Here is a 22,067-nt window from a genome sequence, read left to right on the forward strand (position 1 = left end):
AATTAGATCTCACTGAGGCCCTTAAAAAGGCAAATTTAAAAATTATAAGTTTTCTTTCTTTCCCCTCTGTATCTTATTTACCTTTTCAGGTTTCTCTCGATTTTTGTGGTTGGATATCAAACTTTCCATTTAGCCCCGGTCTTTTCTGTGCAAATACCTGGAATTCTTCAATTTTGTTGAATGCCCATACTTTCCCTTGGAAATATATAGTCAATTTTGATGGGTAGTTGATCCGTGGTTGCAGGCCCAGCTCTCTTGCCTTTCTGAATATTGTATTCCACGCCTTGCGGTCTTTTACTGTTGAGGCTGCCAGATCCTGTGTGATCCTGATTGTTGCTCCTTGATATTTGAATTGTTTCTTTCTGGCTTCTTGTAAGATTTTTTCTTTTGCTTGGAAACTCTTGAATTTTGCAATGATGTTTCTTGGTGTTTTCCTTTCTTGATCGAATGCCGCAGGTGTTCTATGAATCCTTTCAATGTCTATATTGCCCTCTTGTTGTAGGACTTCAGGGCAATTTTGCTGAATTATTTCTGTTAGTATAGAGTCCAGGTTTTTATTAATTTCTGGTTTTTCTGGAAGACCAATTATTCTCAAATTGTCTCTTCTAGACCGGTTTTCTTGGTCTGTCACTCTCTCATTGAGATATTTCATGTTTCCTTCTATTTTTTCAGTCTTTTGGCTTTGTTTTATTTGTTCTTGTTGTCTTGAGAGATCATTAGTTTCTACTTGCTCAATTCTAGCCTTTAGGGATTGATTTTCGGCTATAATCTTTTGGTTTTCGGCCATAATCTTCTGGTAATCGGCCATAATCTTTTGGTTTTCGGCCATAATCTTCTTGTTTTCGGCCATAATCTTCTGGTATTCCTTTTCAATCTGGTCATTTCTTGTGTTCAATTTGCTTATCAGTTCATTTGGTTTCTGAGCCTCGCTTTCCAGTTGCAAGATTCTACCTTTTAAGCTGTTATTTTCTTGCCAGATCTCTTCCATTTTCCTCAGAATCTCAGATTTGAACTCTTCCATAGCTTGTGATGAGTTTTCCTTATTTGGGGAGGGTCTGGATGGTTGTTTGTTCTCCTCCTCTGTTTGCTCGGTTGTCTGGATTTTCTCTGTGTAGAAGCTGTCGAGTGTTAAAGACTTCTTTTTTTTGTTATTATTCTTTCTCTTCTGAATTTCCTGTAACTGGTTAGCCATCATTAGCCTAGCAGCTTCTCAGGTTTATCCTCGCTCTCTGTGTCTGTCTGAGATCTATTGGCTCCTGAGGTCTGAGTTCTAGTTTTTTCCAAGGTCAAGCCCCCTGGTGGATTCCCTTGCTTGATCCTCTGCAGGAGGTTCCTTTATAAGTCTCAGGGAGCTACTTCCACAGTCGTATACCCGTCTGCACTGGTTCCCCACTTAGGCTTTAGTTCCTGGCTGTGTTTGCCTCCACCCACGCCTCTGCTCAGCCGGCACCCACGCCTCTGCTCAGCGGGCGTGCGCCCAGCGTCCACTCTCTGCTCCCGCGAGCTCAGATTTCGCGTGCGTTCTTGACTTAATGGGGTCCTAAGTCTTGCTGCTCTCAGGAACAGGTCCCGGAGCTGCCGATGACTCGATGGGTGCCCCAAACTTGCTCTATTTCTTTTTAGCTGGGTTCGGAGCTATAGGTGAGTGTGGAGGGGGTGGGGGTGGGGCGGTTGCTCAGCTCGCGATTGAGTGAGAGCCCTTTTTAGCCTGGAACTGTCTCAATTCCACGTACCTTCCACGCTGTGCCCTGTTGTGGGGTTCCTCCGTTCGTCTGGACTTGTTTTTATGTCCCCTTGAGGAGTTTTGTGTGTTTTGGTCAGGAGAGGTTAAGAGCTGCTTCTTACTCTGCCGCCATCTTAACCCGGAAGCCCCTCACTTTCTTGGTTTTTACTTTATGCTTAATATTTCTCCATTTTTTTCCTTTTCACTTAATTTATCCTCTTTTTCATCTTTATTCCTTCTTTCTTTTTACTTAAGAAAATTAACAAAAGCAAATATATGAAATCAAAAGTAATCTAAGTCTCACCAAAAAAAAAAATCGAGCAAGAAAATAAAATAAAAATGAATCACAAATGAGAAGGAAATTGAGGTCCTGAAACTAAAGGAGAGTAGATTCCTGGACTATTTATCCTGATTTTTCCTCTGTATCTTCCTTTGTCAATAACTTTGCATCCAGTAGCAACAACAAGAAAAATAAGTCTATAGTCAATAACATTTATTAAACAACTATTATATGCCAAGCACTATAATAAGGAAGGGCATAAGAATGCCAAAGACATTTCCTATTCTCATGTGCTTTACACTCTAATAGGGAAAGTCTACCAGTGGTTCCCAAACTTTTTTGGCCTATTGCCCCCTTTCCAGAAAAAAAATATTACTTAGCCCCCTGGAAATTAAATTTTTTAAATTTTATAGCAATTAATAGCATAGATAACTGCGCTTGTGGCCATCATCGCCTCCCTGGATCACTGCAGCACCCACCAGGAGGAGGTGGCACCCACTTTGGGAATCACTGGCCTAGAGTAGTAGTTAATAGATTTCTTTCTTGATCAGAGGACCCCTTTCCAATATTAAGATTAATTAAGGACCTCTCAGAGTTTGTGTGTGGATGTATATGTATTATACATAAAGATATTTAACATACAAATTAACACTGACAAATTTTAAGTAGCTATAAATTTATTTAAAAATAATGATAATTAACCAATTAACATGTAACATTTTAATGAAATAAGCATATTTTCAAAAATATACTGAAAAGAGTGACACTATTTTATATACTTTTACAAACTTGTTTAATGTTTGACTTAACAGAAGATTGCAGCTTTCTCATATCTGCTTCTACATGTTGTTTTGGATGAATTATATGAAGAAAATTTAGCCTCATACAGATGTGTAGTTGGAAAGGAGGGTATTTAATAGGTGATTAATATTCTAACATTAGCATGAAAAGAGTTTTGACCTCATAACTCCACTCCATAGAGGATCTTGGGGACACAAAAGTATCTGTGAATTATTTTTTGAGAACCATTATATTAGAACATTGAACCGTTAAGGGATTTGCACAAGGTCACACAATGTGTCAGAGTTAGAACTTGAACCCAGATTTTGCTGTTTTGGGAGATAATTCTCTACTACACTAAATTGCCACTCTGATGATGATAAATGGGGCTAAAGTCAGGAAGCCCTGAGTTCAAATTCAGGTTCCAACACTTACTAGCTCTGTGGTGCTGGGCAAGTCAGTCAACCCTGTTTGCTTCAATTATTCATCTATAAAATGATTTGAAGAAGTAAATGGCAAACTATGTACCTTTGCCAAGAAAACCCCAAATAGAGTCACAAAGAGCCAGATATCTCTGAAATGATTGAAGAACTCTCAGTTCTATTTACAGGCCAGACCATCACAATAAATGTTTGTGGAATTGAATCACTCTAGTCCTACAGGCTAAAATCGACTCATATGTAAAATAAAATGAGTAAAAGTAAATGATCTCTAAGATGCTTTATAACCCTGAAATCTGCTCTATGACTTTATTATAATTTAGATATAGGGGATATTATACATTATGGATTCTATGTAATATTCTTAAGACACAAGTGGAATCCAGAATACATATATACACAAATGATACATTATACTTACATGTATTTCTTCATCTATCTAGTACTTATTTATATATATTCACCTTTCCAGGGGGTTCTAGTGAAGTTTTAATCTATTACAGTTTTAAATTTCAGAAAGGACAGGACTAGGAGAGAGAATCAAAATGTCTGGGAATGCACAGTTGATAATTATAACTCTAAATGTGAAAGAGATGAACTCACCCATAAAGCGGAAGCAAATAGCAGAATGGATGAGAAACCAAAATCCTACAATATGTTGTCTACATGAAACACACATGAGACAGACAGACAGACATAGAGTGAAAATGAGAGGATGGAGAAAAATCTATTGGGATTCAAATGAGAAAAAGAAGGCAGGGGTTGCTATCATGATCTCAGACTAGAAAATGAACAAACTAAAAATCCTCAGATGAAAACTAAATTAGAAATACTAAAAATCAAAGGAGAAAATAAAACCAAAAGTAAAAGAATTATTGAATTAATAAATAAGACTAGAAGCTGGTATTTTGAAAAAAAGATAAAATAGACTAAGTACTTGTAAATCTAATTAACAAAAGGAAAGAAGAAAACCAAACTAACAGTATCAAAGATGAAAAGGGAGACCTCACCTCTAATGAAGAGGAAATTAAGGCAATCATTAAAAACTATTTCACCCAATATATGGCAATAATTTAGCAATCTAGGTGATATGGATGAATATTTACAAAAATATGAATTGCCTAAATTAACAGCAGAAGAAATAGAATACTTAAATAATCCAATATCAGAAAAAGAATTTGAACAAGCCATCAAAGAACGCCCTAAGAAAAAATCCCTAGGGCCTGATGGATTCACAAATGAATTCTATCAAACATTCAAAGAACAACTAATCCCAATACTATACAAATTATTTGATATAATAAGCAAAGAAGGAGTCCTACCAAATTCCTTTTATGATACAAATATGGTACTGATCCGAAAGCCAGGTAGACCAAAAACAGAGAAAGAAAACTATAGACCAATCTCCCTAATGAACATAGATGCAAAAATCTTATATAGAATATTAGCAAAGAGACTCCAGCAAGTAATTAAGAAGATCATCCACCATGATCAGGTGGGATTTATACCAGGAATGCAAGGATGGTTCAACATTAGGAAAACCATCTACATAATTGACCATATCAACAAGCAAACCAACAAAAACCACATGATTATCTCAATAGATGCTGAAAAAGACTTTGACAAAATACAACACCCATTCCCACTGAAAACACTAGAAAGTATAGGAATAGAAGGTCCTTTACTACAAATAATAAACAGCATATACCAAAAACCATTAACAAGCATCATATGAAATGAGGATAAATTAGAAGCCTTCCCAGGAAGATCGGGCATGAAACAAGGATGCTCATTATCACCTCTATTATTTAACATTATACTAGAAACACTAGCAGTAGTAATTAGAGAAGAAAAAGAAATTGAAGGTATTAAAATAGGCAATGAGGAGACTAAGCTATCACTCTTTGCAGATGATATGCTGGCCTACTTAAAATATCCAAGAGAATCAACTAAAAAGCTAGTAGAAATAATCAACAACTTTAGCAAAGTTGCATGATACAAAATAAATGCACATAAATCATCAGCATTTCTATATGTTTCCAACACATCACAGCAGCGAGAGGAAGAAAGAGAAACACCATTTAAAATCACCCTAGATAATATAAAATACTTAGGAATCTCTCTACCGAAACAAACATAGGAATTATACAAACATAATTACAAAACACTTTCCAAACAATTAAAACTAGATCTAAACCATTGAACAATGTTGACTGCTCATGGGTAGGATGAGCTAACATAATAAAAATGATAATTCTACCCAAATTAATTTACTTATTTAGTGCCATACCTATCAAACTACCAAAAAACTTTTTTACTGAATTAGAAAAAAACTGTAATAAAGTTCCTTTGGAAGAACAAAAGATTAAGAATATCAAGGGAAATAATGAAAAAAACCGTGAAGGAAGGTGGCCTAGCAGTACCAGATATTAAGCTATACTATAAAGTTGTGGTCATCAAAATAATATGGTACATATGAAACATAGAAGAAAAACAATTGCTTGAATGCATGGGTTGAGGCAGACATGATTGGGGATGTAGACTCGAAACTACCACACCAATGCAACTAACAACAATTTGGAAATAGGTCTTGATCAATAACACATGTTAAAACCAGTGGAAATGTGCATTGGCCATGGGTAGGGGGAATTCAGGGGGTGAAGGGGAAAGTAGGAGCATGAATCATGTAACCATGTTAAAAATGAATATTAATAAATGTTTAAAAAACAATATGGTATTGGCTAAAAGACAGAAGGGAGGATCAGTGGAATAGACTTGGGGTAAGTGACATCAGCAAAACAGTGTATGATAAACCCAAAGAGCCCAACTTTTGGGACAAAAATTCACTATTTGACAAAAACTGCTGGGAAAATTGAAAAACAATATGGGAGAGATTAGGTTTAGATCAACATCTCACAACCTACACCAAGATAAATTCAGAATGGGTAAAAGACTTGAATATAAAGAAGGAAACTGAGTAAATTAAGTGAACACAGAATAGTATACTTGTCAGATCTCTGGGAAAGGAAAGATTTTAAAACCAAGAAAGCGTTAGAAAAAATTACAAAATGTAAAATAAATAATTTTGATTATATTAAATTAAAAAGGTTTTGTACAAACAAAAACTATGCAACCAAAATCAGAAGGTAAACAACAAACAGAGAAAAAATCTTTATAACAAAAAATTCTGACAGAAGTTTAATTACTCAAAAATACAAGGAACTAAATCAATTACATAAAAAATGAAGCCATTTCCCAATTGATAAATGGAAAAGGGATATGAATAGGCAATTTTCAGATAAAGAAATCAAAAGTATCAATAAGCATATGAGAAAGTGTTCTAAATATCTAATAATTAGAGAAATGCAAATCAAAACAACTTTGAGGTATCACCTGACACCTAGCAGATTGGCTAAAATGATAGAAGGGGAGAGTAATGAATGTTGGAGGGGATGTGGCAAAATTGGGACATTAATGCTTTGCTGGTGGAGTTGTGAACTGATCCAACCATTCTGGATGGCAATTTGGAATTATGCCCAAAGAGCAATAAAAGAATGCCTTCCCTTTGATCCAGCCATACCATTGTTGGGTTTGTACCCCAAAGAGATCATAGATAAAGACTTGTACAAAAATATTTATAGCTGCACTCTTTGTGGTGGAAAAATTCTGGAAATTGAAGAATATGCCCTTCAATTGAGGAATGGCTGAACAAATTGTGGTATATGTTGGTGATGGAATACTATTTTGCTCAAAGGAATAATAAACTGGAGGAATTCCATGTGAACTGGAAAGACCTCCAGAAATTGATGCAGAGTGAAAGGAGCAGAGCCAGAAGAATGTTGTACACAGAGACTGATACACTGTGGTGAAATCAAATGTAATGGACTTCTGTGCTAGCAGCAATGCAGTGACCCAGGACAATTTTGAGGGATTTATGGAAAAGAACGCTCCCCACATTCAGAAGAAGAACTACAGGAGAGGAAACACAGAAGAAAAACAACTGCTTGAATAAGTGATTTGATGAGGACATGATTGGGAATGTAGACCTGAAAGGACCACACCAATGCAATTATGAATAATATGTAAATAAGTCTTGATTGATGACACATGTTAAAATCAGTGGAAATGTGAATTAACTATGGGGGGGGCAGTTTGAGGGGTTTGAAGGGGAAAGTAAAAACAGGAATCATTTAACTGGAAATTTTTTCTAAAAATAAAAAAATTAATAAAAAATTTTAAAAAGAGTTCAGAAGACTCATAAATATATTGATACAGTGTATATATTGTTATAAGGAAGAGGATTTTAGCAAGTCAGGTCTACAAAAGAGACTGGCAGGAGGATAAGGATTCTGGAATGTTGGAAGTAAATAGGTTCAGACAGTTAACTAGGGAAGCAGTCTTTTCTCTGGTTTGACCTGGAGAAGACTGGCTACTTCCTTTGGTGGCTGTTCTACTTTAATCTTCCATCCTACCTGCTTACCTGCTACTTGCTGTGATCTACTGAGTTCCTGGGGTGATCATGAGACTTTGGGACAGCTGTTTGTAAGATCAGGTCTAGGGTCCTTGTGGATCTAAGATGTTTTCCCTGGGCCCAGATAACCTGACATAAACTACTTCTCTAAACAGTCAAAGGGGGGGATGGTTGGTTTAGTGTAGGTTTATCCAGTTTAGGGACTGGGATCTATTAAACAGTTAGGGAGATCAGGGAAGGAATGAATTCCTATGAAGACTTCCCGCAAGGGAACAACTTTAGATTTGGGGTGGGGGGGGAAGGTTTGGGTAGTTGATATTAGACTAGGGTTACCCAAATTCTAATTAGCCTTTCTTTGTTAAAATAAGTAACATGCTAATCCCTGTTACTGATTGGTCTGTCTGCTGTAACTGACCCAATCTGAACCATCTAGTACCATCCCCTAAAATAACCATCGTATAATATATGTATATGTATATGTATATGTATATGTATATGTATATGTATATATATATATATCATAAAGAGAAATGTAGGATAGAGGAAGGAGCTAATGACAATACTATAAGATGTGACTGCTTATACAATTATGAAGAAATTCCAAATATGGGAATTCCTTCAACCAGTGTGTGACTTAGTAGCTTAGTTCCAGCATTGCTTGAAAAACATGGAGATTAACTTTCATAGGGTCACACAACTAATATCACAGGCAAAATTTAGAGACAAGTGTCAAAAGATTAACTAAATAGGTCATTTCTAAAATCACTTCCAGTTCTAAATTATATGAACAAAATTCTCCTACTTCTCAGTCCAATATTTTTCTGCTACAAAAAAATGCATCTTCTCCCCTTCCATAGCTATTTAAACATATACACATATTCATAAACATACTGATAGTGCTGACTATGTAAAGCAAATTTAAAGACATCTACTAAAATATTTTATTTCAGAATCATTAAAGATTACTGCAAACTTTACATAGCATAGAGACAGGGAGACAGAGAGACAGAGACTGAGAGAGAAAAAACCTCCCCAGTACCATGAATACTTTTATGTAGTAAGGAAGTGATTTTCATTTTACCCTTGACCCATTATTCCCAGGACCAGTTCCCACAGTCCCTATATTTATTTTATACTCACAAAACTTTAACACTAGATTATGGTTTTCTTTTAAATTTTACTATTGGGGAAATTTAAGTGTGCAGGATAATTCATTAATCCTATATTTTACCATTATGTCATAGTTGTCAAACTGCTAAATGACTTGTCAGTTCAAAATCATGTCATTAGTCAAATCTCACTATAATTTTTCATAATTATTTTCTGCATGTTCTTAATCTTCAAATGAATTCAACAAATATTCATTGAATACTACCATGTGCCTAGTATTGTGGTCAAATTAGCATAAATAATAACCCTGACTTTAAGTTATTTATAATCTAATTGGGCATCCAAGTTAGGAAATGATTAATTGTTAAGTAGCAGTCAAGGCAATATGTAATTAAATGCCTAAGTGAATACACAGACCTCATTAAATTAGAAATAATTTAGAAAATGAAAAAGGAAAAATTTTTGTTAGCCAATGTGGTCAAGAAGGACCTTATTAAAAAGGGTAAGAATTCAACTTGTTTTGAAGATGGATAATGTTGAGTGGAAGTTAGGAAGGAGAGGATACAAAGTTGACTTTACACAGAAAGTATCTAGAAAAAAATTGAAATAACATAAAAAGTCCCAGAGTGTATTCTGGGAATAAGCTTCTACTTCTGTGTAATTGATGTCGGTTGTCCACCATACCTGGAAAAAACAATTCCCTTTCCATATCTACATTTGTTTAAAACTTCTTCTTCCTGCAAATTCAAGGTCAAGTGCCACCTCTCTGTGAAGCTTTCTCTGATTCCTCCAAAATGTAAATTATCTCTTTCCTCAAATTTTCTTTAACACTAAGTGTTAAAGTAATGTTGAGGCCTAGGATTCTGTTACGGTTTATTCTGGTGTGTTCAGCACATAGAATCTAAGTGCATACATTCAGTTGGGATAAAATAAATGTTTGTTGAATTTAACTTATTTTTTATAAATCAGTGTCAAACAGGTCTAACAAAATATGTGTGTTTTAAGTAATCGATATATGAAACTAAAAGTGCAGCTTCTCTACCTTGGTGTGGTCTACACAGCCAAAGAAAAGAATTTAAATCATTTAGAATTTTTGCTTAGTGAAAGAGATTTGTTCAGGTTAATGTGAATTTTTTCCCTTAAATTATCAAAATAGTCTTCTTGGACTGATTTAAGTAATTGGAGAACTTTCTGCTTTGCTTAACTTGGAAAGTATTTTTTCAATTATTTTTTATCATTTTCTTTTATAGAATAGAAATGTTGGAAAATTTCATTTCAGTAGCTGCAGACCAAAAAACTGACTAGTTCTTGCTTAATCCAAAAGGCAAAGAAAGATGAGTTTTTTCTCTTTCATAAGCTATGCAGCTACCACCATCCACTCTCACACCACCTAGTTCAGGGCAGGACTTAAATCATACTTAATTCATTTAGCTCCAAATCACAAGCCAGGGGATTTCTTACAAGCAGGTGTCTATTCAATATGGATACTAAGTAATGTCACTTACTTCTTTTTTTCTTTACAGAGATTCAGGCTGGCTGGATGAAAAGGACCAGGAAATACATGAACAATAGGACAAAAGAAAGTCTAATCCCAGGTAATTTCCAGAAAATACATTCCTAGTAATGAACCTTGCAGACACAATTCAAAACAAGCTTTACCATCACTTCTTTCTTGGTTGAAAGAGGGGATAGATGGAGAGATTAGGTAAGGAAAGGAAAGAATGAGTGAGATAGATATGAGAATAGGTATGATGTTCACCAACAAAAAATTTTCTGGATTTTTTTTTTTAAAAGGAATGTTATTACTACAATGCTAATGAATTTATTAGCTGACAATGAAGATAAACATTGAGGATTTAGTCATTCCTTCTTGGGGTCATTTTTTTAGTCTGTAAGGAAACACTTTTTTTCCAATTCCTTTCATCAATATATTATTGTTAACCTTTTTCCTCAATTCAATACTAATAATGTCAATATGAGATGTATTTACAATTAAAAAACAAAAACAAGAACACTTCATTCTTTGCTAAAGGTAACATTAATGGATCACCAAAGGAGAAGACTATCCCTCCTTTAATTGTCACTAATCTCCCTAAGCTCAGCTCTACTTAAGAGCTTTTAAGGTTACATGCCTCAAATTTGTTTTCCTCTCATCTTTGAACCTAATTCCATTTAAATATTCAATATATGTTTTTAAAGGTAAATTCAGTAGTAAAATTCTGAACCACAGTAAGAACAGTTTTGAAAAATGACTGAAATCTGAATTAGTATTTTTGTACCAATTGCTAACAGATTTATTTTATTTTTAAAATCTCTCTAGAATGTGTTTTAATGAGTTTCACAAAATTGATTGATGGTCTCTAATGGATTATAATCCAGGCAAAAAATTTTGGGTTTTGAAACAAGCAATTAGCTTATTTGTTTGGAATATAAACAGAGAATAACTCCTGAATTTGCTAAGCATTCTTCCTTCTTATATACAATTATAGATTTCCAGAATTCTTAGGACACCTTTCTTTTCTTTTCTTTTCTTTTTGTTTTTAAAATATTTTTTCCTTCATCTGAAGTATTTAATAATAAAAAATGTAAATATAGCCATCATCTCAGACAATATAAAACAATAAATATAATAGATTTAAAAAGATAAACAGAGAAACTATATTTTGCTGAAAGTTAACATAGAGAATGAGTTAATAGTAATATTCAGCCTATATGACTTAGATGACATCTAAATACTTAAAGGAAAAATTAAGAGGCTTCAGAGAGCAATAAACAGTAAAACCACAATAGTGGAATCCTCAATTTACCCTCCCCCCATTTGACCCAGATAACTCAAAAGAAAAAAAAATGTTTTTAAGTGGAGGAACTAAATAGAATTCAAAAATAAAAAATTTTGAAGATTATCAAATAGGAATATAAAGCTGTATATATATTTTTGTGGTACGAGCAGGTTAGTATATGGTGGGACTGTCACCTTTTTATTCTTGGAAGATTATAAAGTGGATAGAAATTTGGACTTCAAAACATTCATTCAGATGCAGTCACAGACATTTACTAGCTTTAAAACCTTGGGCAAATCACTTAATAGCTATCTACTTTGGTTTCTGTATCTTTAAAAAATGGCTGTTTTAATAGCACCTATTTCCAAAGGCTGAAATGAGGAGAAAGTGGTGTTAATTGAAATTTGGGAGATGCCATTTATAAGTATATATATATATATATATTTTTTTTTTCTATGGACACGTGGGGACCTTAAAACTACATTTCCCGTGGTCCAACGGGTTTCCTGTTTTGGATTACGTATTCAAGGTGAGGGACACCTTTAAATAGGGGGAAGTGACTTTGAACTGGTCTCTTTAGCTACTGGGCTGGGGAAGATAGGAAAAGGTAAAATGCCTGAGGCAGGAGTTTGAATTCTTACCAGTGTGTGGTCTAATGACTTTACCAGCATGGCCATAGCTTTAATTAAAATGCTAATTTCTATAATTATATCAGTCTTTATCATTTTTAACTGTAACAGTGGTATTTTTATGAAGTATTTTGCAATCTTCAAGTGCTGGATAAATGATATCTATGATTTTTAAAAATTTATTTATTTAATTGAATAATTTAGAATATTTTTCCATGGTTACATGATTCCTGTTCTTTCGCTCCCCTCTTTCTCCCCCTCTTGTAGCCATCAAGAAGTGCCAGTAGGTTTTATATGTATTACTGATCAAGACCTATTTACTTATTATTAATATTTGCACTAGGTTGGTCCTTTAGAATTTAAATTCCCAATCATATCCATATCAAACCATGTGATAAAGCAAATGTTTTTCTTCTGTGTTTCTGCTCTCTCAATTCTTTCTCTAGATGTGGATAGTAATCTTTCACATAATTCCCTCAGAATTGTTCCGGAATCTAGCATTGCTGCTAGTACAGAAGTCCAATACATTCAGTTGTGCCACATTGTGTCAGTCTCTGTGTACAATGTTCTCCTGGTTCTGCTCCTTTCACTCACCATCAATTCCTGGAAGTCCTTCCAGTTCAAATGTAATTCCTCCAGTTCATTATGCCTTTTAGCTCAATAATATTCAATCACCAACAGATACCACAATTTATTCAGTCATTTTCCAATCTATGGACACCCCCTCATTTTATGTTTTTTTGCCACCACAAAGAGCTCAGCTATAAATATTTTTGTAAAGATCTTTTTCCTTATTATCTCTTAGGATTTCAAACCCAGCAGTGGTATGGCTGGATCAAATGGCAGACAGTCATTTAAAGCCCTTGGAGCATAATTCCAAATTCTTTTCCAGAATGATTGGATCAATTCACAATTCCACCAGCAGTGCTTAGTGTCCTCATTTGGCCACATCCCCTCCAACATTTATTACTTTTCTTTGCTGCTATATTAGCCAAACTGCTAGGTATGAGGTGGTATCTCAGAGTTGTTTTGATTTGCATTTTCTATAAGAGATTTAGAATACTTTTTCATGTACTTGTTAATATTTTTTATTTCTTTATCTGAAAACTGCCTATTCATGCCCCTTGCCCATTTATCAATTAGGGAATGGCTTGACTTTTTTGTACAATTGATTTAGCTCCTTATAAATTTGAGTAATTAGATCTTTGACAGAGGTTTTTGTTATAAAGATTTTTGTTATCTATGTGTAGTAAGGAGATTAGCCTATAGTTTTCTTTCTCTGTTTTTGGTCTGCCTGGCTTTGGAATCAGTACTATAATTGTCTCATAAAAGGAATTTGGAAAAACTCTTTCTTTGCTTATTTTGTCAAATAATTTGTATAGTATTGGGATTAACTGTTCTTTAAATTAATAATATTTAAATTAATAATAAAATTAAATAATAATATCTGTTGATATATGCACTCAGGGATATAAAATTTCCCCTAGGTACTGCTTGGCTAATATCCCATAGATTTTAATAAGTTGTTCCCTTATTGTCATTCTCTTCAATGAAACAGTTATTGTTCCTTTGATTTATTCTTTGACCATCCAGTTTTGAAGAAGGATATCATTTAGTTGCCAGTTAGTTTAAAATTTGCCTTTCCACAAGCCCTTATTTAGTATGATTTTTATTCCAATATGGTCTGAAAAAATTGCATTTATTATTTCTGCTTTCCTATATTTGCTTGCAATGTTTTTATGACCTAGTACATGGTTTATCTTCGTATATGTGCCATGAGCTGCTGAAAAGAAAGTATATTCCTTTTTATCCCTATTTGTTTTTCTCCTGATATCTATTGGCTCCAATTTTTCTAACATGTCATTCACTTCTCTTACTTCTTTCTTATTTATTTTTTGGTTCAATATATCTAGATATGATAGGGGAAGTTTAAGGTCCCCATTAGTATGGTTTTATTATCTATTTCCTCCTTAATTTCCTTTACTTTCTCCTATAGAAATATGAGTGCTGTCCCATTTGGTGCATACATGTTGAGTATTGATATTTCTTCATTATTTATACTGCCTTTCATCAAGATATAATTCTTTCCTTAACTCTTTTAATGAGATCTATTTTACCTTTAGCTTTATCTGAGATTATGATTGCTACTCCTGTCTTCTTTGTCTCGGTTGCAGCCCAGTAAATTCTGCTCCAACCTCTTATCCTTTACCCTGTGTATGTGTACCTGCCTCAAGTGTGTTTCTTGTAGACAACATATGGTAGGATTCCGGCTCTTAATCCATTCTGCTATCTGTTTCTTTTTAATTGCTGAGTTCATCTCATTAACATTCACAGTTATGACTACTGTCTATTTCCCTCCATTTTGACTTCCTCCTTAGATTCTGACTTTTCTCTTATCCCCCTTACCCTCCCCTCCAACTTTTTGCTTTTAGTCAGTCTCCCCCCTTTCCCCTCCCTAATGTTATTCCCCTTCTCAGGAACTCCCCTCTTATTGATTCCCCTGTTACTTTAGTGCCTCTCCCCTACCCACCAGCGCAGTGATGGGCAAACTATGGCCTTGGAGACAGATGAGGCCCCCTGAAATGTTCTATCTGGCTGCAAGACATTATTCCTAATCTAATGAATTCAATAAGTAGGATACAATACAATGAAACTTCAAAAGAGTTGCCTTAGAAATAGACTGACAGATGAACATTTCCTTTCCTTTGGTCCCCTCTTTAAAAAGTTTTCCCATCACTGAACTAGCTCATTCATTATCCTAATACTTCTATATAAAGCACACTACAATTCTCTGCCCCAATGGATCTGATTTTTCTTCCCTCTCTGAGTCAATTTCAATGTGCATAAGATTTAAGTATTACCTGTCTCCAGCCTCTTTTGCCCTTCCATTATATTGGTCTTCTCTCCCATGTTCTTCTTTATGAAATATAAATTTACCCCATTTTATCTCTTTTCCCATTTCTCTAGGTATTAACCCCTTTTTATATACCCCTAGTTATATATATACATATATTTACTTATTTGTTTGTTTTTTTGCATTTCATCCTATACAGTTTTTAACTCTTCCTTCTAAGTATAGGAATACAAATCATTTGAACTTATTGGATCCCTTAAAATGTTGGGGGTTTTTGTTTATTTGTTTATTTGTTTTTCCCCTTTCTTAATTACCTTTTGGTGATTCTCTTGCATTCTGTATTTAGGCAACAAATTTTCTGTTTAATTCAGATCTTTTCTTTATAAATGCTTGGAAGTTTTCTATTTTATTAAATGACTCCTGCAAGAATATAGTCAATTTTTCTGGGTAGATTGTTGATTGTAGACCCAGTTCCCTTGATTTCTAAAATATCATATTCCATACCTTCCAGTCATTCAGTGCGGTTGCAGCCATGTATTGTGTTTCCTAACTGTGGTTCCTGGTATTTGAGTGGTTTATTCTTAGCAGCTTGTGGTATCTTTCCCTTGGTCTGGTAGTTCTTGAATTTGGCTATAACATTTCTGGGTGTTGTCAGTTGGGGATTAAATGTAGGAGGTAATCTGTGGATTCTTTCAATCTCCACTTTTCCCTCTTGTTCAAGAATGTTGGGGCAGTTTTCTTCTATGATTGCCTGTAGAATGATGTCCAGGCATTTTCTTTTGTCATGATTTTCTGGTAATCCAATAATTCTTAAATTGTCTCTCCTGGATCTATTTTCCAGGGCTGTAGTTTTATCAATGAGGTATTCCATATTTTCCTCAATTTTTTCATTATTTTGATTTTGTTTCATAGACTCTTGCTGCCTTCTGAAGTCCTTTGCATCTAGTTATTGGATTCTAATTTTTTAAGACTGAATTTCGTCCTTGGATTTTTGTTCATTCTTCTACTTCTGGTCTGATTTTCTTTGTAGGTAATCTTTCACCTACTTTGCTTCATTTTCAAGCTGGTAATTCTGGCTTTAAAGACACTATTTTCTTGTTTTAGTTCATGTGCCTCTGTTTCCTGATGACTTATTTTGCTTTTTAAGTTTGTTTGATAATTGTCTTCAGCCTCTCTTAATTGTTTTTTTAATTGTTTTCAGTTCTTCTAAAGCCTGTATAGAATTCCCTGGTGTTTCTGACTTTTTGCTTGGTCTCCTTGGTCTGCCTCTGTTCCATTTGTTCTTTATTCATTACCTGAATAGAAACTTTTGATTGGAATTTCTTTTTTTCTTGTTTGCTCATATTGTTTCCTTCTTTCCTCCTGTCATTGGGTATAATCTTGCTTCTCTGTTTATTTGGGCTATTCAGTCATTTAGGGGGTTTTTCTCTGCTCTGCTGACTGACTGTCTGATGGAGTATTAATGAGCCCTGAGGTCAGATCTTCCCCAGCTGACAGCAGAAGCTGAAGGTGTAGGTGAATGTGTGGTAGCTGAAGGGACCTGGGCTTCCTGCCCTATTCACAAGGTATTCTGTCAGCCTTTGTCCTGGGATCCCAGTCAGCTTCATTCTTACAGCTACTCTCAGCATGTCATGTGGGAAGGGTGTTGGAGATTGAGGTTCCCTGCCCTGTGAAGGCTTCTTATCTGCCCTTATTGATAGAGTAGATTAAGCTGGTGTGGAGTTTATCTGTGTAGCTGTATGTGCCCTGAAGCCAAAACCTCTCTTCCAGCTGCCTCCCTGCCTGCTGTGGTTAGCACCCTAATCCTGGTCTAGCTGTGGCAGCAAAGCAGGGTAGAGCCTTTACCCCAAGATCCTAGCAACCTCCATATACTTGGCACAGTAGGTTGGGGAGGAGTCCTGGGACCTTCCTTCTTCCTTTCCTTAAACCTGATTACCTTTTAAGTTAAATCAAGCAGGAGGGTACCCTGGCTCTATCCTCTTGTTAGATTTGGTTTTCTGTCCCCTCAACGCACTTTGTTTTGGTTGGTGTGGAAGAATTTTCACAGAGGACTCAGCACTTTCCTGCTTCTAAGCAACTATCTTGACTTCCATTATACTTTTTTTTTTAACTTTTTGAAAGCACAAAATATAAGCCATTATTTCTCAATACTTTGGCCTGCAAAACTTTTTTTTTCAATTTCAAAAACATTTTTATGGAGACATAAAAGAAATCAATGACAATTTGAATAGGTTTTGATTTTATTGCCTAACAAAAACAAAATATTACTATTGAAAAATAACTTTCCCCATGTTCCCAGCAGGAAAAAATTAAGGTATTTCAAGATTATATTGTAATAATATCTTAAAAGAGACTTCAAAAACATTTGTAGTTCTTGTTAATCATGTAGAAACCTGTCTTTATGGGATCAGTACACATGCATGCTTGCTGGGTATACACTAATAACTAAGGAAAGAGAAGATCTCTTTTCTTCCACCCACACCTACTATTTACTTTTTATTGTCTTATTTTGAGTGAATTGCAACAATTTATGACATAATAAATACACCTAGAGAAGATGCAACAAACTGAACTTCAATAATAAAAAGCACATATTCAAAGTCCTTAATTTTTATTCTACTCATTCCATTTTGCCTGGAAGGAAAGATTACCAATATATTCTTTCACATCTATATTGAGTACATGTGAGTCACAATTATAGAAATCATTTAATTTAATGGCAAAATCCTGATTTGATGCCTATTACCTATATGACCTTGTGTGAATTACATGATATTTGGGCCTCTGTTTCCTCATCTGTAAAATAAATGAATTGGGAGAGATGAGCTTTCAGAATCTTTCAAAATCTGAATCTATGGACCTAATCCTTGCAAAAATATAGGTATAACATTTTTAATATGACCCACTTTTGCAGATTTTCTAAATTACAAAGTTAACAAAAGGGTATATATTAATTTTATAAAAGCAAAATTCTGAATTGAAGGAAACTTGGAGACATACAACCATATCCTCTTTCACCTGGGATGTATGGTGTAATTTAAGTAGAAAGGTGTAGAAACTATTCCTTCCTCTTTTTTTCTTCATTTTATCACTTGTAAGAGATGGGTAAGAAGAAGAAGAGGACACATGAAAGTAAGGAGTATGTACAGAACACTTCAAAACTATATGGTTACATTTCCTAGAATGACATTGGCTGATGGTACATACAGTGAGACAATGAAGTAAGGTAGCACTAGGAAGAAATGAGAGAAGGCCAGCAGTTTACTGAACCCCCTAAAAGTAAACAGAAAAGTAAGGAAACTTTCTTACTGGCAAGAATTCAGCCATGGTTTTCAAATAATGATGGTCATTTTTCTGAGCAGAGATGTCGATAATATTTTCACTAGTATTTCCAATGTACAACTTTGTTTACAAAATAACTTTGACTCTCAGAGTTGTGAATGATTGTAGTAGATACAAGTAAAAATTAGTCTAAGAAGAAGGGGAATGAAACTGAATTGACAGGAAATATTGGTTATTATTTGTTATTGTTGCTGCTATTGTATAGTTCAACTCAATTGTGAATAAATGTACTATATTTTGGTGAATAAGCCAGAAATTAGCAACTGGAGAAGTATCTCAAAGCTCTCAAATATGGATGATGGTAAAACATACTGAAGACAAACTCTATGGTAACAAATCAGTTTGACTATAGAAGATAAGTTCTGACACCTGGCTTATACAGTAACATCTCAGTTACTTCACAAAGATGACATACATGCTTTGAGTAACTACAAGCTATTCACATCTTGGTAGCATGATATCATACAGGCATTCCTGAATTAGTAGTCAGGAAATATAGATTCTCATTAAATTAGACCACCTTGGACAGGTCACTAAATTATTTTGAACCTCAGCCTCCTTAATTTTTAATTTTAAATTTAAATTTAAAACAGAGGAAGGAAAACACCTGTCTAGAAAAATATCTGGACTGCTAAAATTTTAAATGAGAAAATTTATGTGAAAATGCTTTTAAAATGCAATCTTTCTAAGTATTTTAAACCATATTTGATGAAATTATTTCTCAAATATATTATATATTTTCATGTTTTATAGGATTTAATATTCCAGAAAATATTTGACTTCTAAAATATGACTGAGAATTGTAACTATGAATATCATTCTGTAGTACATATTATATAGAGTGAGTTCTATGGATTATGACATTGAGGTAAATTTATATGATCTGCATTACTCTAAATGTTGCTTTCTTTTAAGCCAATCACAAAACATATAATGTCCACCTGCTACTTATGAGCAAAGCTCTGTGGTATGTATGTTCTAAGGAATATAAATCATGTGCCCTCTTCTATAATTTTGCACATTTTTCCAGCTTCCCATTGCCTCCCTAGAGCCAGGAGTTCAAGAGTATGCCTTAATTTGATAGCAAGCGTATTCTTTTTCCGTCTTTGAGTAGTTGTTTTTGTACTTTCCACTTTATTATTGTCTTCCTTATTTTTGCTTTGGTTCTTGCTTCCTATGCTATTTTTATTTCAATTTTGCCTCTGGTTTCTATGAGAGAAGATTGCAGGAAAAGTAGAGAATGAAAAAGATGAAAAAGAGCTGAATAAGATGGATAAGGACATTGTGTTGGTCCAAATACTGGTCTATATTCAGTTTCTGTATTGAATAGCGTGTAGTATAAATGGGGACTAAAGAATATGTTAAAGGCCTTAAAAAGTATAGAAGACAAGAAACATGCACAGAAAAATTTAAAACAAATCAGGGAAAGACACTTAGAAATTAAAAGGAAGATTAGGACAAAGATAAGTGACTAAATTGAATGGTAAAGCAAATAGACAAAGTGGTTTGATGGATATGGCAAATGAAGCATTATTGTAGAGTGATGAGAATAATATAATGAAGCTAAGTAAGGCAGTGAAGTTATTAAAAAATGATAGTTGGCCATAAAGCATTAACAATTTGGTTCTCAACTGTATCCTATCACAGATAATCAGTAGGTCATGACACATGAAATGGTATATGGCACTACAACATCTAATATGACACTAATAAAAAATAACTAAAATGTAAATAATGACATTTTATTTTTATTTTTAAACAAGGTTGAACTTTTCAGTCATTTTGGAGAAATGAATTGCATTTAAGTATGCAATGCTTACATTTCTGCCACAGTCAATTGACTGCTTCTGTGTAGGCTGAGTTCCTGATGCGAGAAGGTAAAGATGCTCAAAGAATATCTCTCCACACACTCCAACTTGTTAGGGACAATGGAGTGTTCTTATATAACACAGAAACAAGGCATCTGTGAGAAAATGGATCTGAGATGGTCAAGTGAAGACATGAACTTAATTAGGGTGTTGGAGAGTTGAAAATATTGCCCAGATTTAGAAAAAGGAAAGAAAATGACAGGGATGCACTTAAACTTTAAAAAATTAAAATTCATTTTCAGGAGGAAAGAATGAGATGTTTTTAAGGAAAAGGGACCCATAAGCAGTCAAATGAGAGATCATAAGCCCAAAGAATTAAAGAGATATACTAGTTGGTGATTATCTCCTAAAGCAGTGATGGGCAAATTTTTTAAAGAGGGGGCCAAAGGAAAGGAAATCTGTCAGTCTGTTTCTAAGGCTACTCTTTTGAAGTTTCATTGTATTATATCCTACTCATTGTATTTGTCAGATTAAGAATAATATCTTGCAGCCAGATAGAACATTTCAGGGGGCTGCATCTGGACCAAGGTAGTTTGCCCTTCACTGTAAAAGATACTGAGATGGCCAGCTATTCAATGATGATAGCTAGAATAGAAAAGCCTATTGTTTTTCCTGAGGCATATATCCAAGAAATAACAGAGAACCTCTCAAGACTCATCAAATAAAACAGAAGACAATTACCCATTTTCATGATTCAGGTGGGCACAAAATAATACTATGAGAAAGAATCTATATTGCCATTGTCAACAGTGATGAAGATATGAACAAAAAACGAGAGTACAGAATTCTGACTGGGCTATATATTCTTCCATTGATGAAATTTTGGGCAAGAAACTTAAAATCACAAGGTACCTATGTTTCCCTCATTATTGTCAATGGTAGGCAAAGGAGAAGAAAAGAATAACTGACTAATTAGAAAGGACAGCTAGATAAGAAAGTGGTACACAAAAATTAGGCTAGGATTTCTATTCTGTGGCTTAAAATATAGGGAAATAGATGTTCAAACTCACAAAATTAGTAACATGGTATACATTAATTTTATAGCCCACAAAGATTTTGTATTTAATGAATGTTTGGGGGACATTTTGTCCAATATTGAAAAATCTAGTAGTAACATTTATTGGAATAAAGTTGTGCAAAAAGATATTGTAATCTTTCCTACCTATTCTTTCCCCAATCTTTTGCCTTTTCAAAAGAGAATTAGAGAGAAATTTGAGAGAGAGTGAACCTAACAAGGGGTGGTAAAATAAGAGAAATGCAAATTACAGCAACTTTGTTGTCCTATTTAATATCCATCAATTTGGCAAAGATGAAATAATGTAAAAGGACTACTATAAAATGGCCTGTGGAAGGGTAAAACTACTGGCAGATGCACTTTTGTTGAAGCTCAAAGAGATATAACCATTTTATAAAGTAATTAGAAATTATATCTCCAAATATACTAAGATGTATAATTCATCAAAATCAGCAATACCATGACTAGACTTTTACCCTCCCCTCAAAAAAGATAAAAGACAAAGAGAAAGAATTAAAATATACAAAAATATTTATAGAAGCACTTTCTTTAATAGCAAAGAATTGCAAACAGCATGGATACACATCAAATTATGGTATCTGCATGTAATGGAATATTATTGAAGCATAAGAAATGATGAAAGGGTTCTATTCATAGAAACCCAGGGAGATTTATACAAACTGAGGAAGAGAGAAAGTAGTAGAAACAGAAGAATTTCTATTCTGCACACCACACTGTAAATGACAACAACTTTTGAAGGTTTAAGAAGTTTGCA

At 34.2% G+C, this 22,067-nt stretch overlaps 1 protein-coding gene across 1 annotated transcript in view; it reads right to left on the reverse strand.

The window, feature by feature from the left end:
• The window catches only part of SEMA3E (semaphorin 3E), a 385,477-nt gene that overhangs the window by 173,192 nt on the left and 190,218 nt on the right, over positions 1–22,067 (reverse strand). Inside the window, exon 8 of the mRNA XM_044679056.1 lies at positions 1,363–1,381. Coding sequence (XP_044534991.1) covers positions 1,363–1,381 — 19 coding nt within the window. The remainder of the gene's footprint in view (positions 1–1,362; positions 1,382–22,067) is intronic.

This window comes from Gracilinanus agilis, chromosome 5 (genome assembly GCF_016433145.1).
Source record: "Gracilinanus agilis isolate LMUSP501 chromosome 5, AgileGrace, whole genome shotgun sequence".
NCBI lineage: Eukaryota > Metazoa > Chordata > Mammalia > Didelphimorphia > Didelphidae > Gracilinanus > Gracilinanus agilis.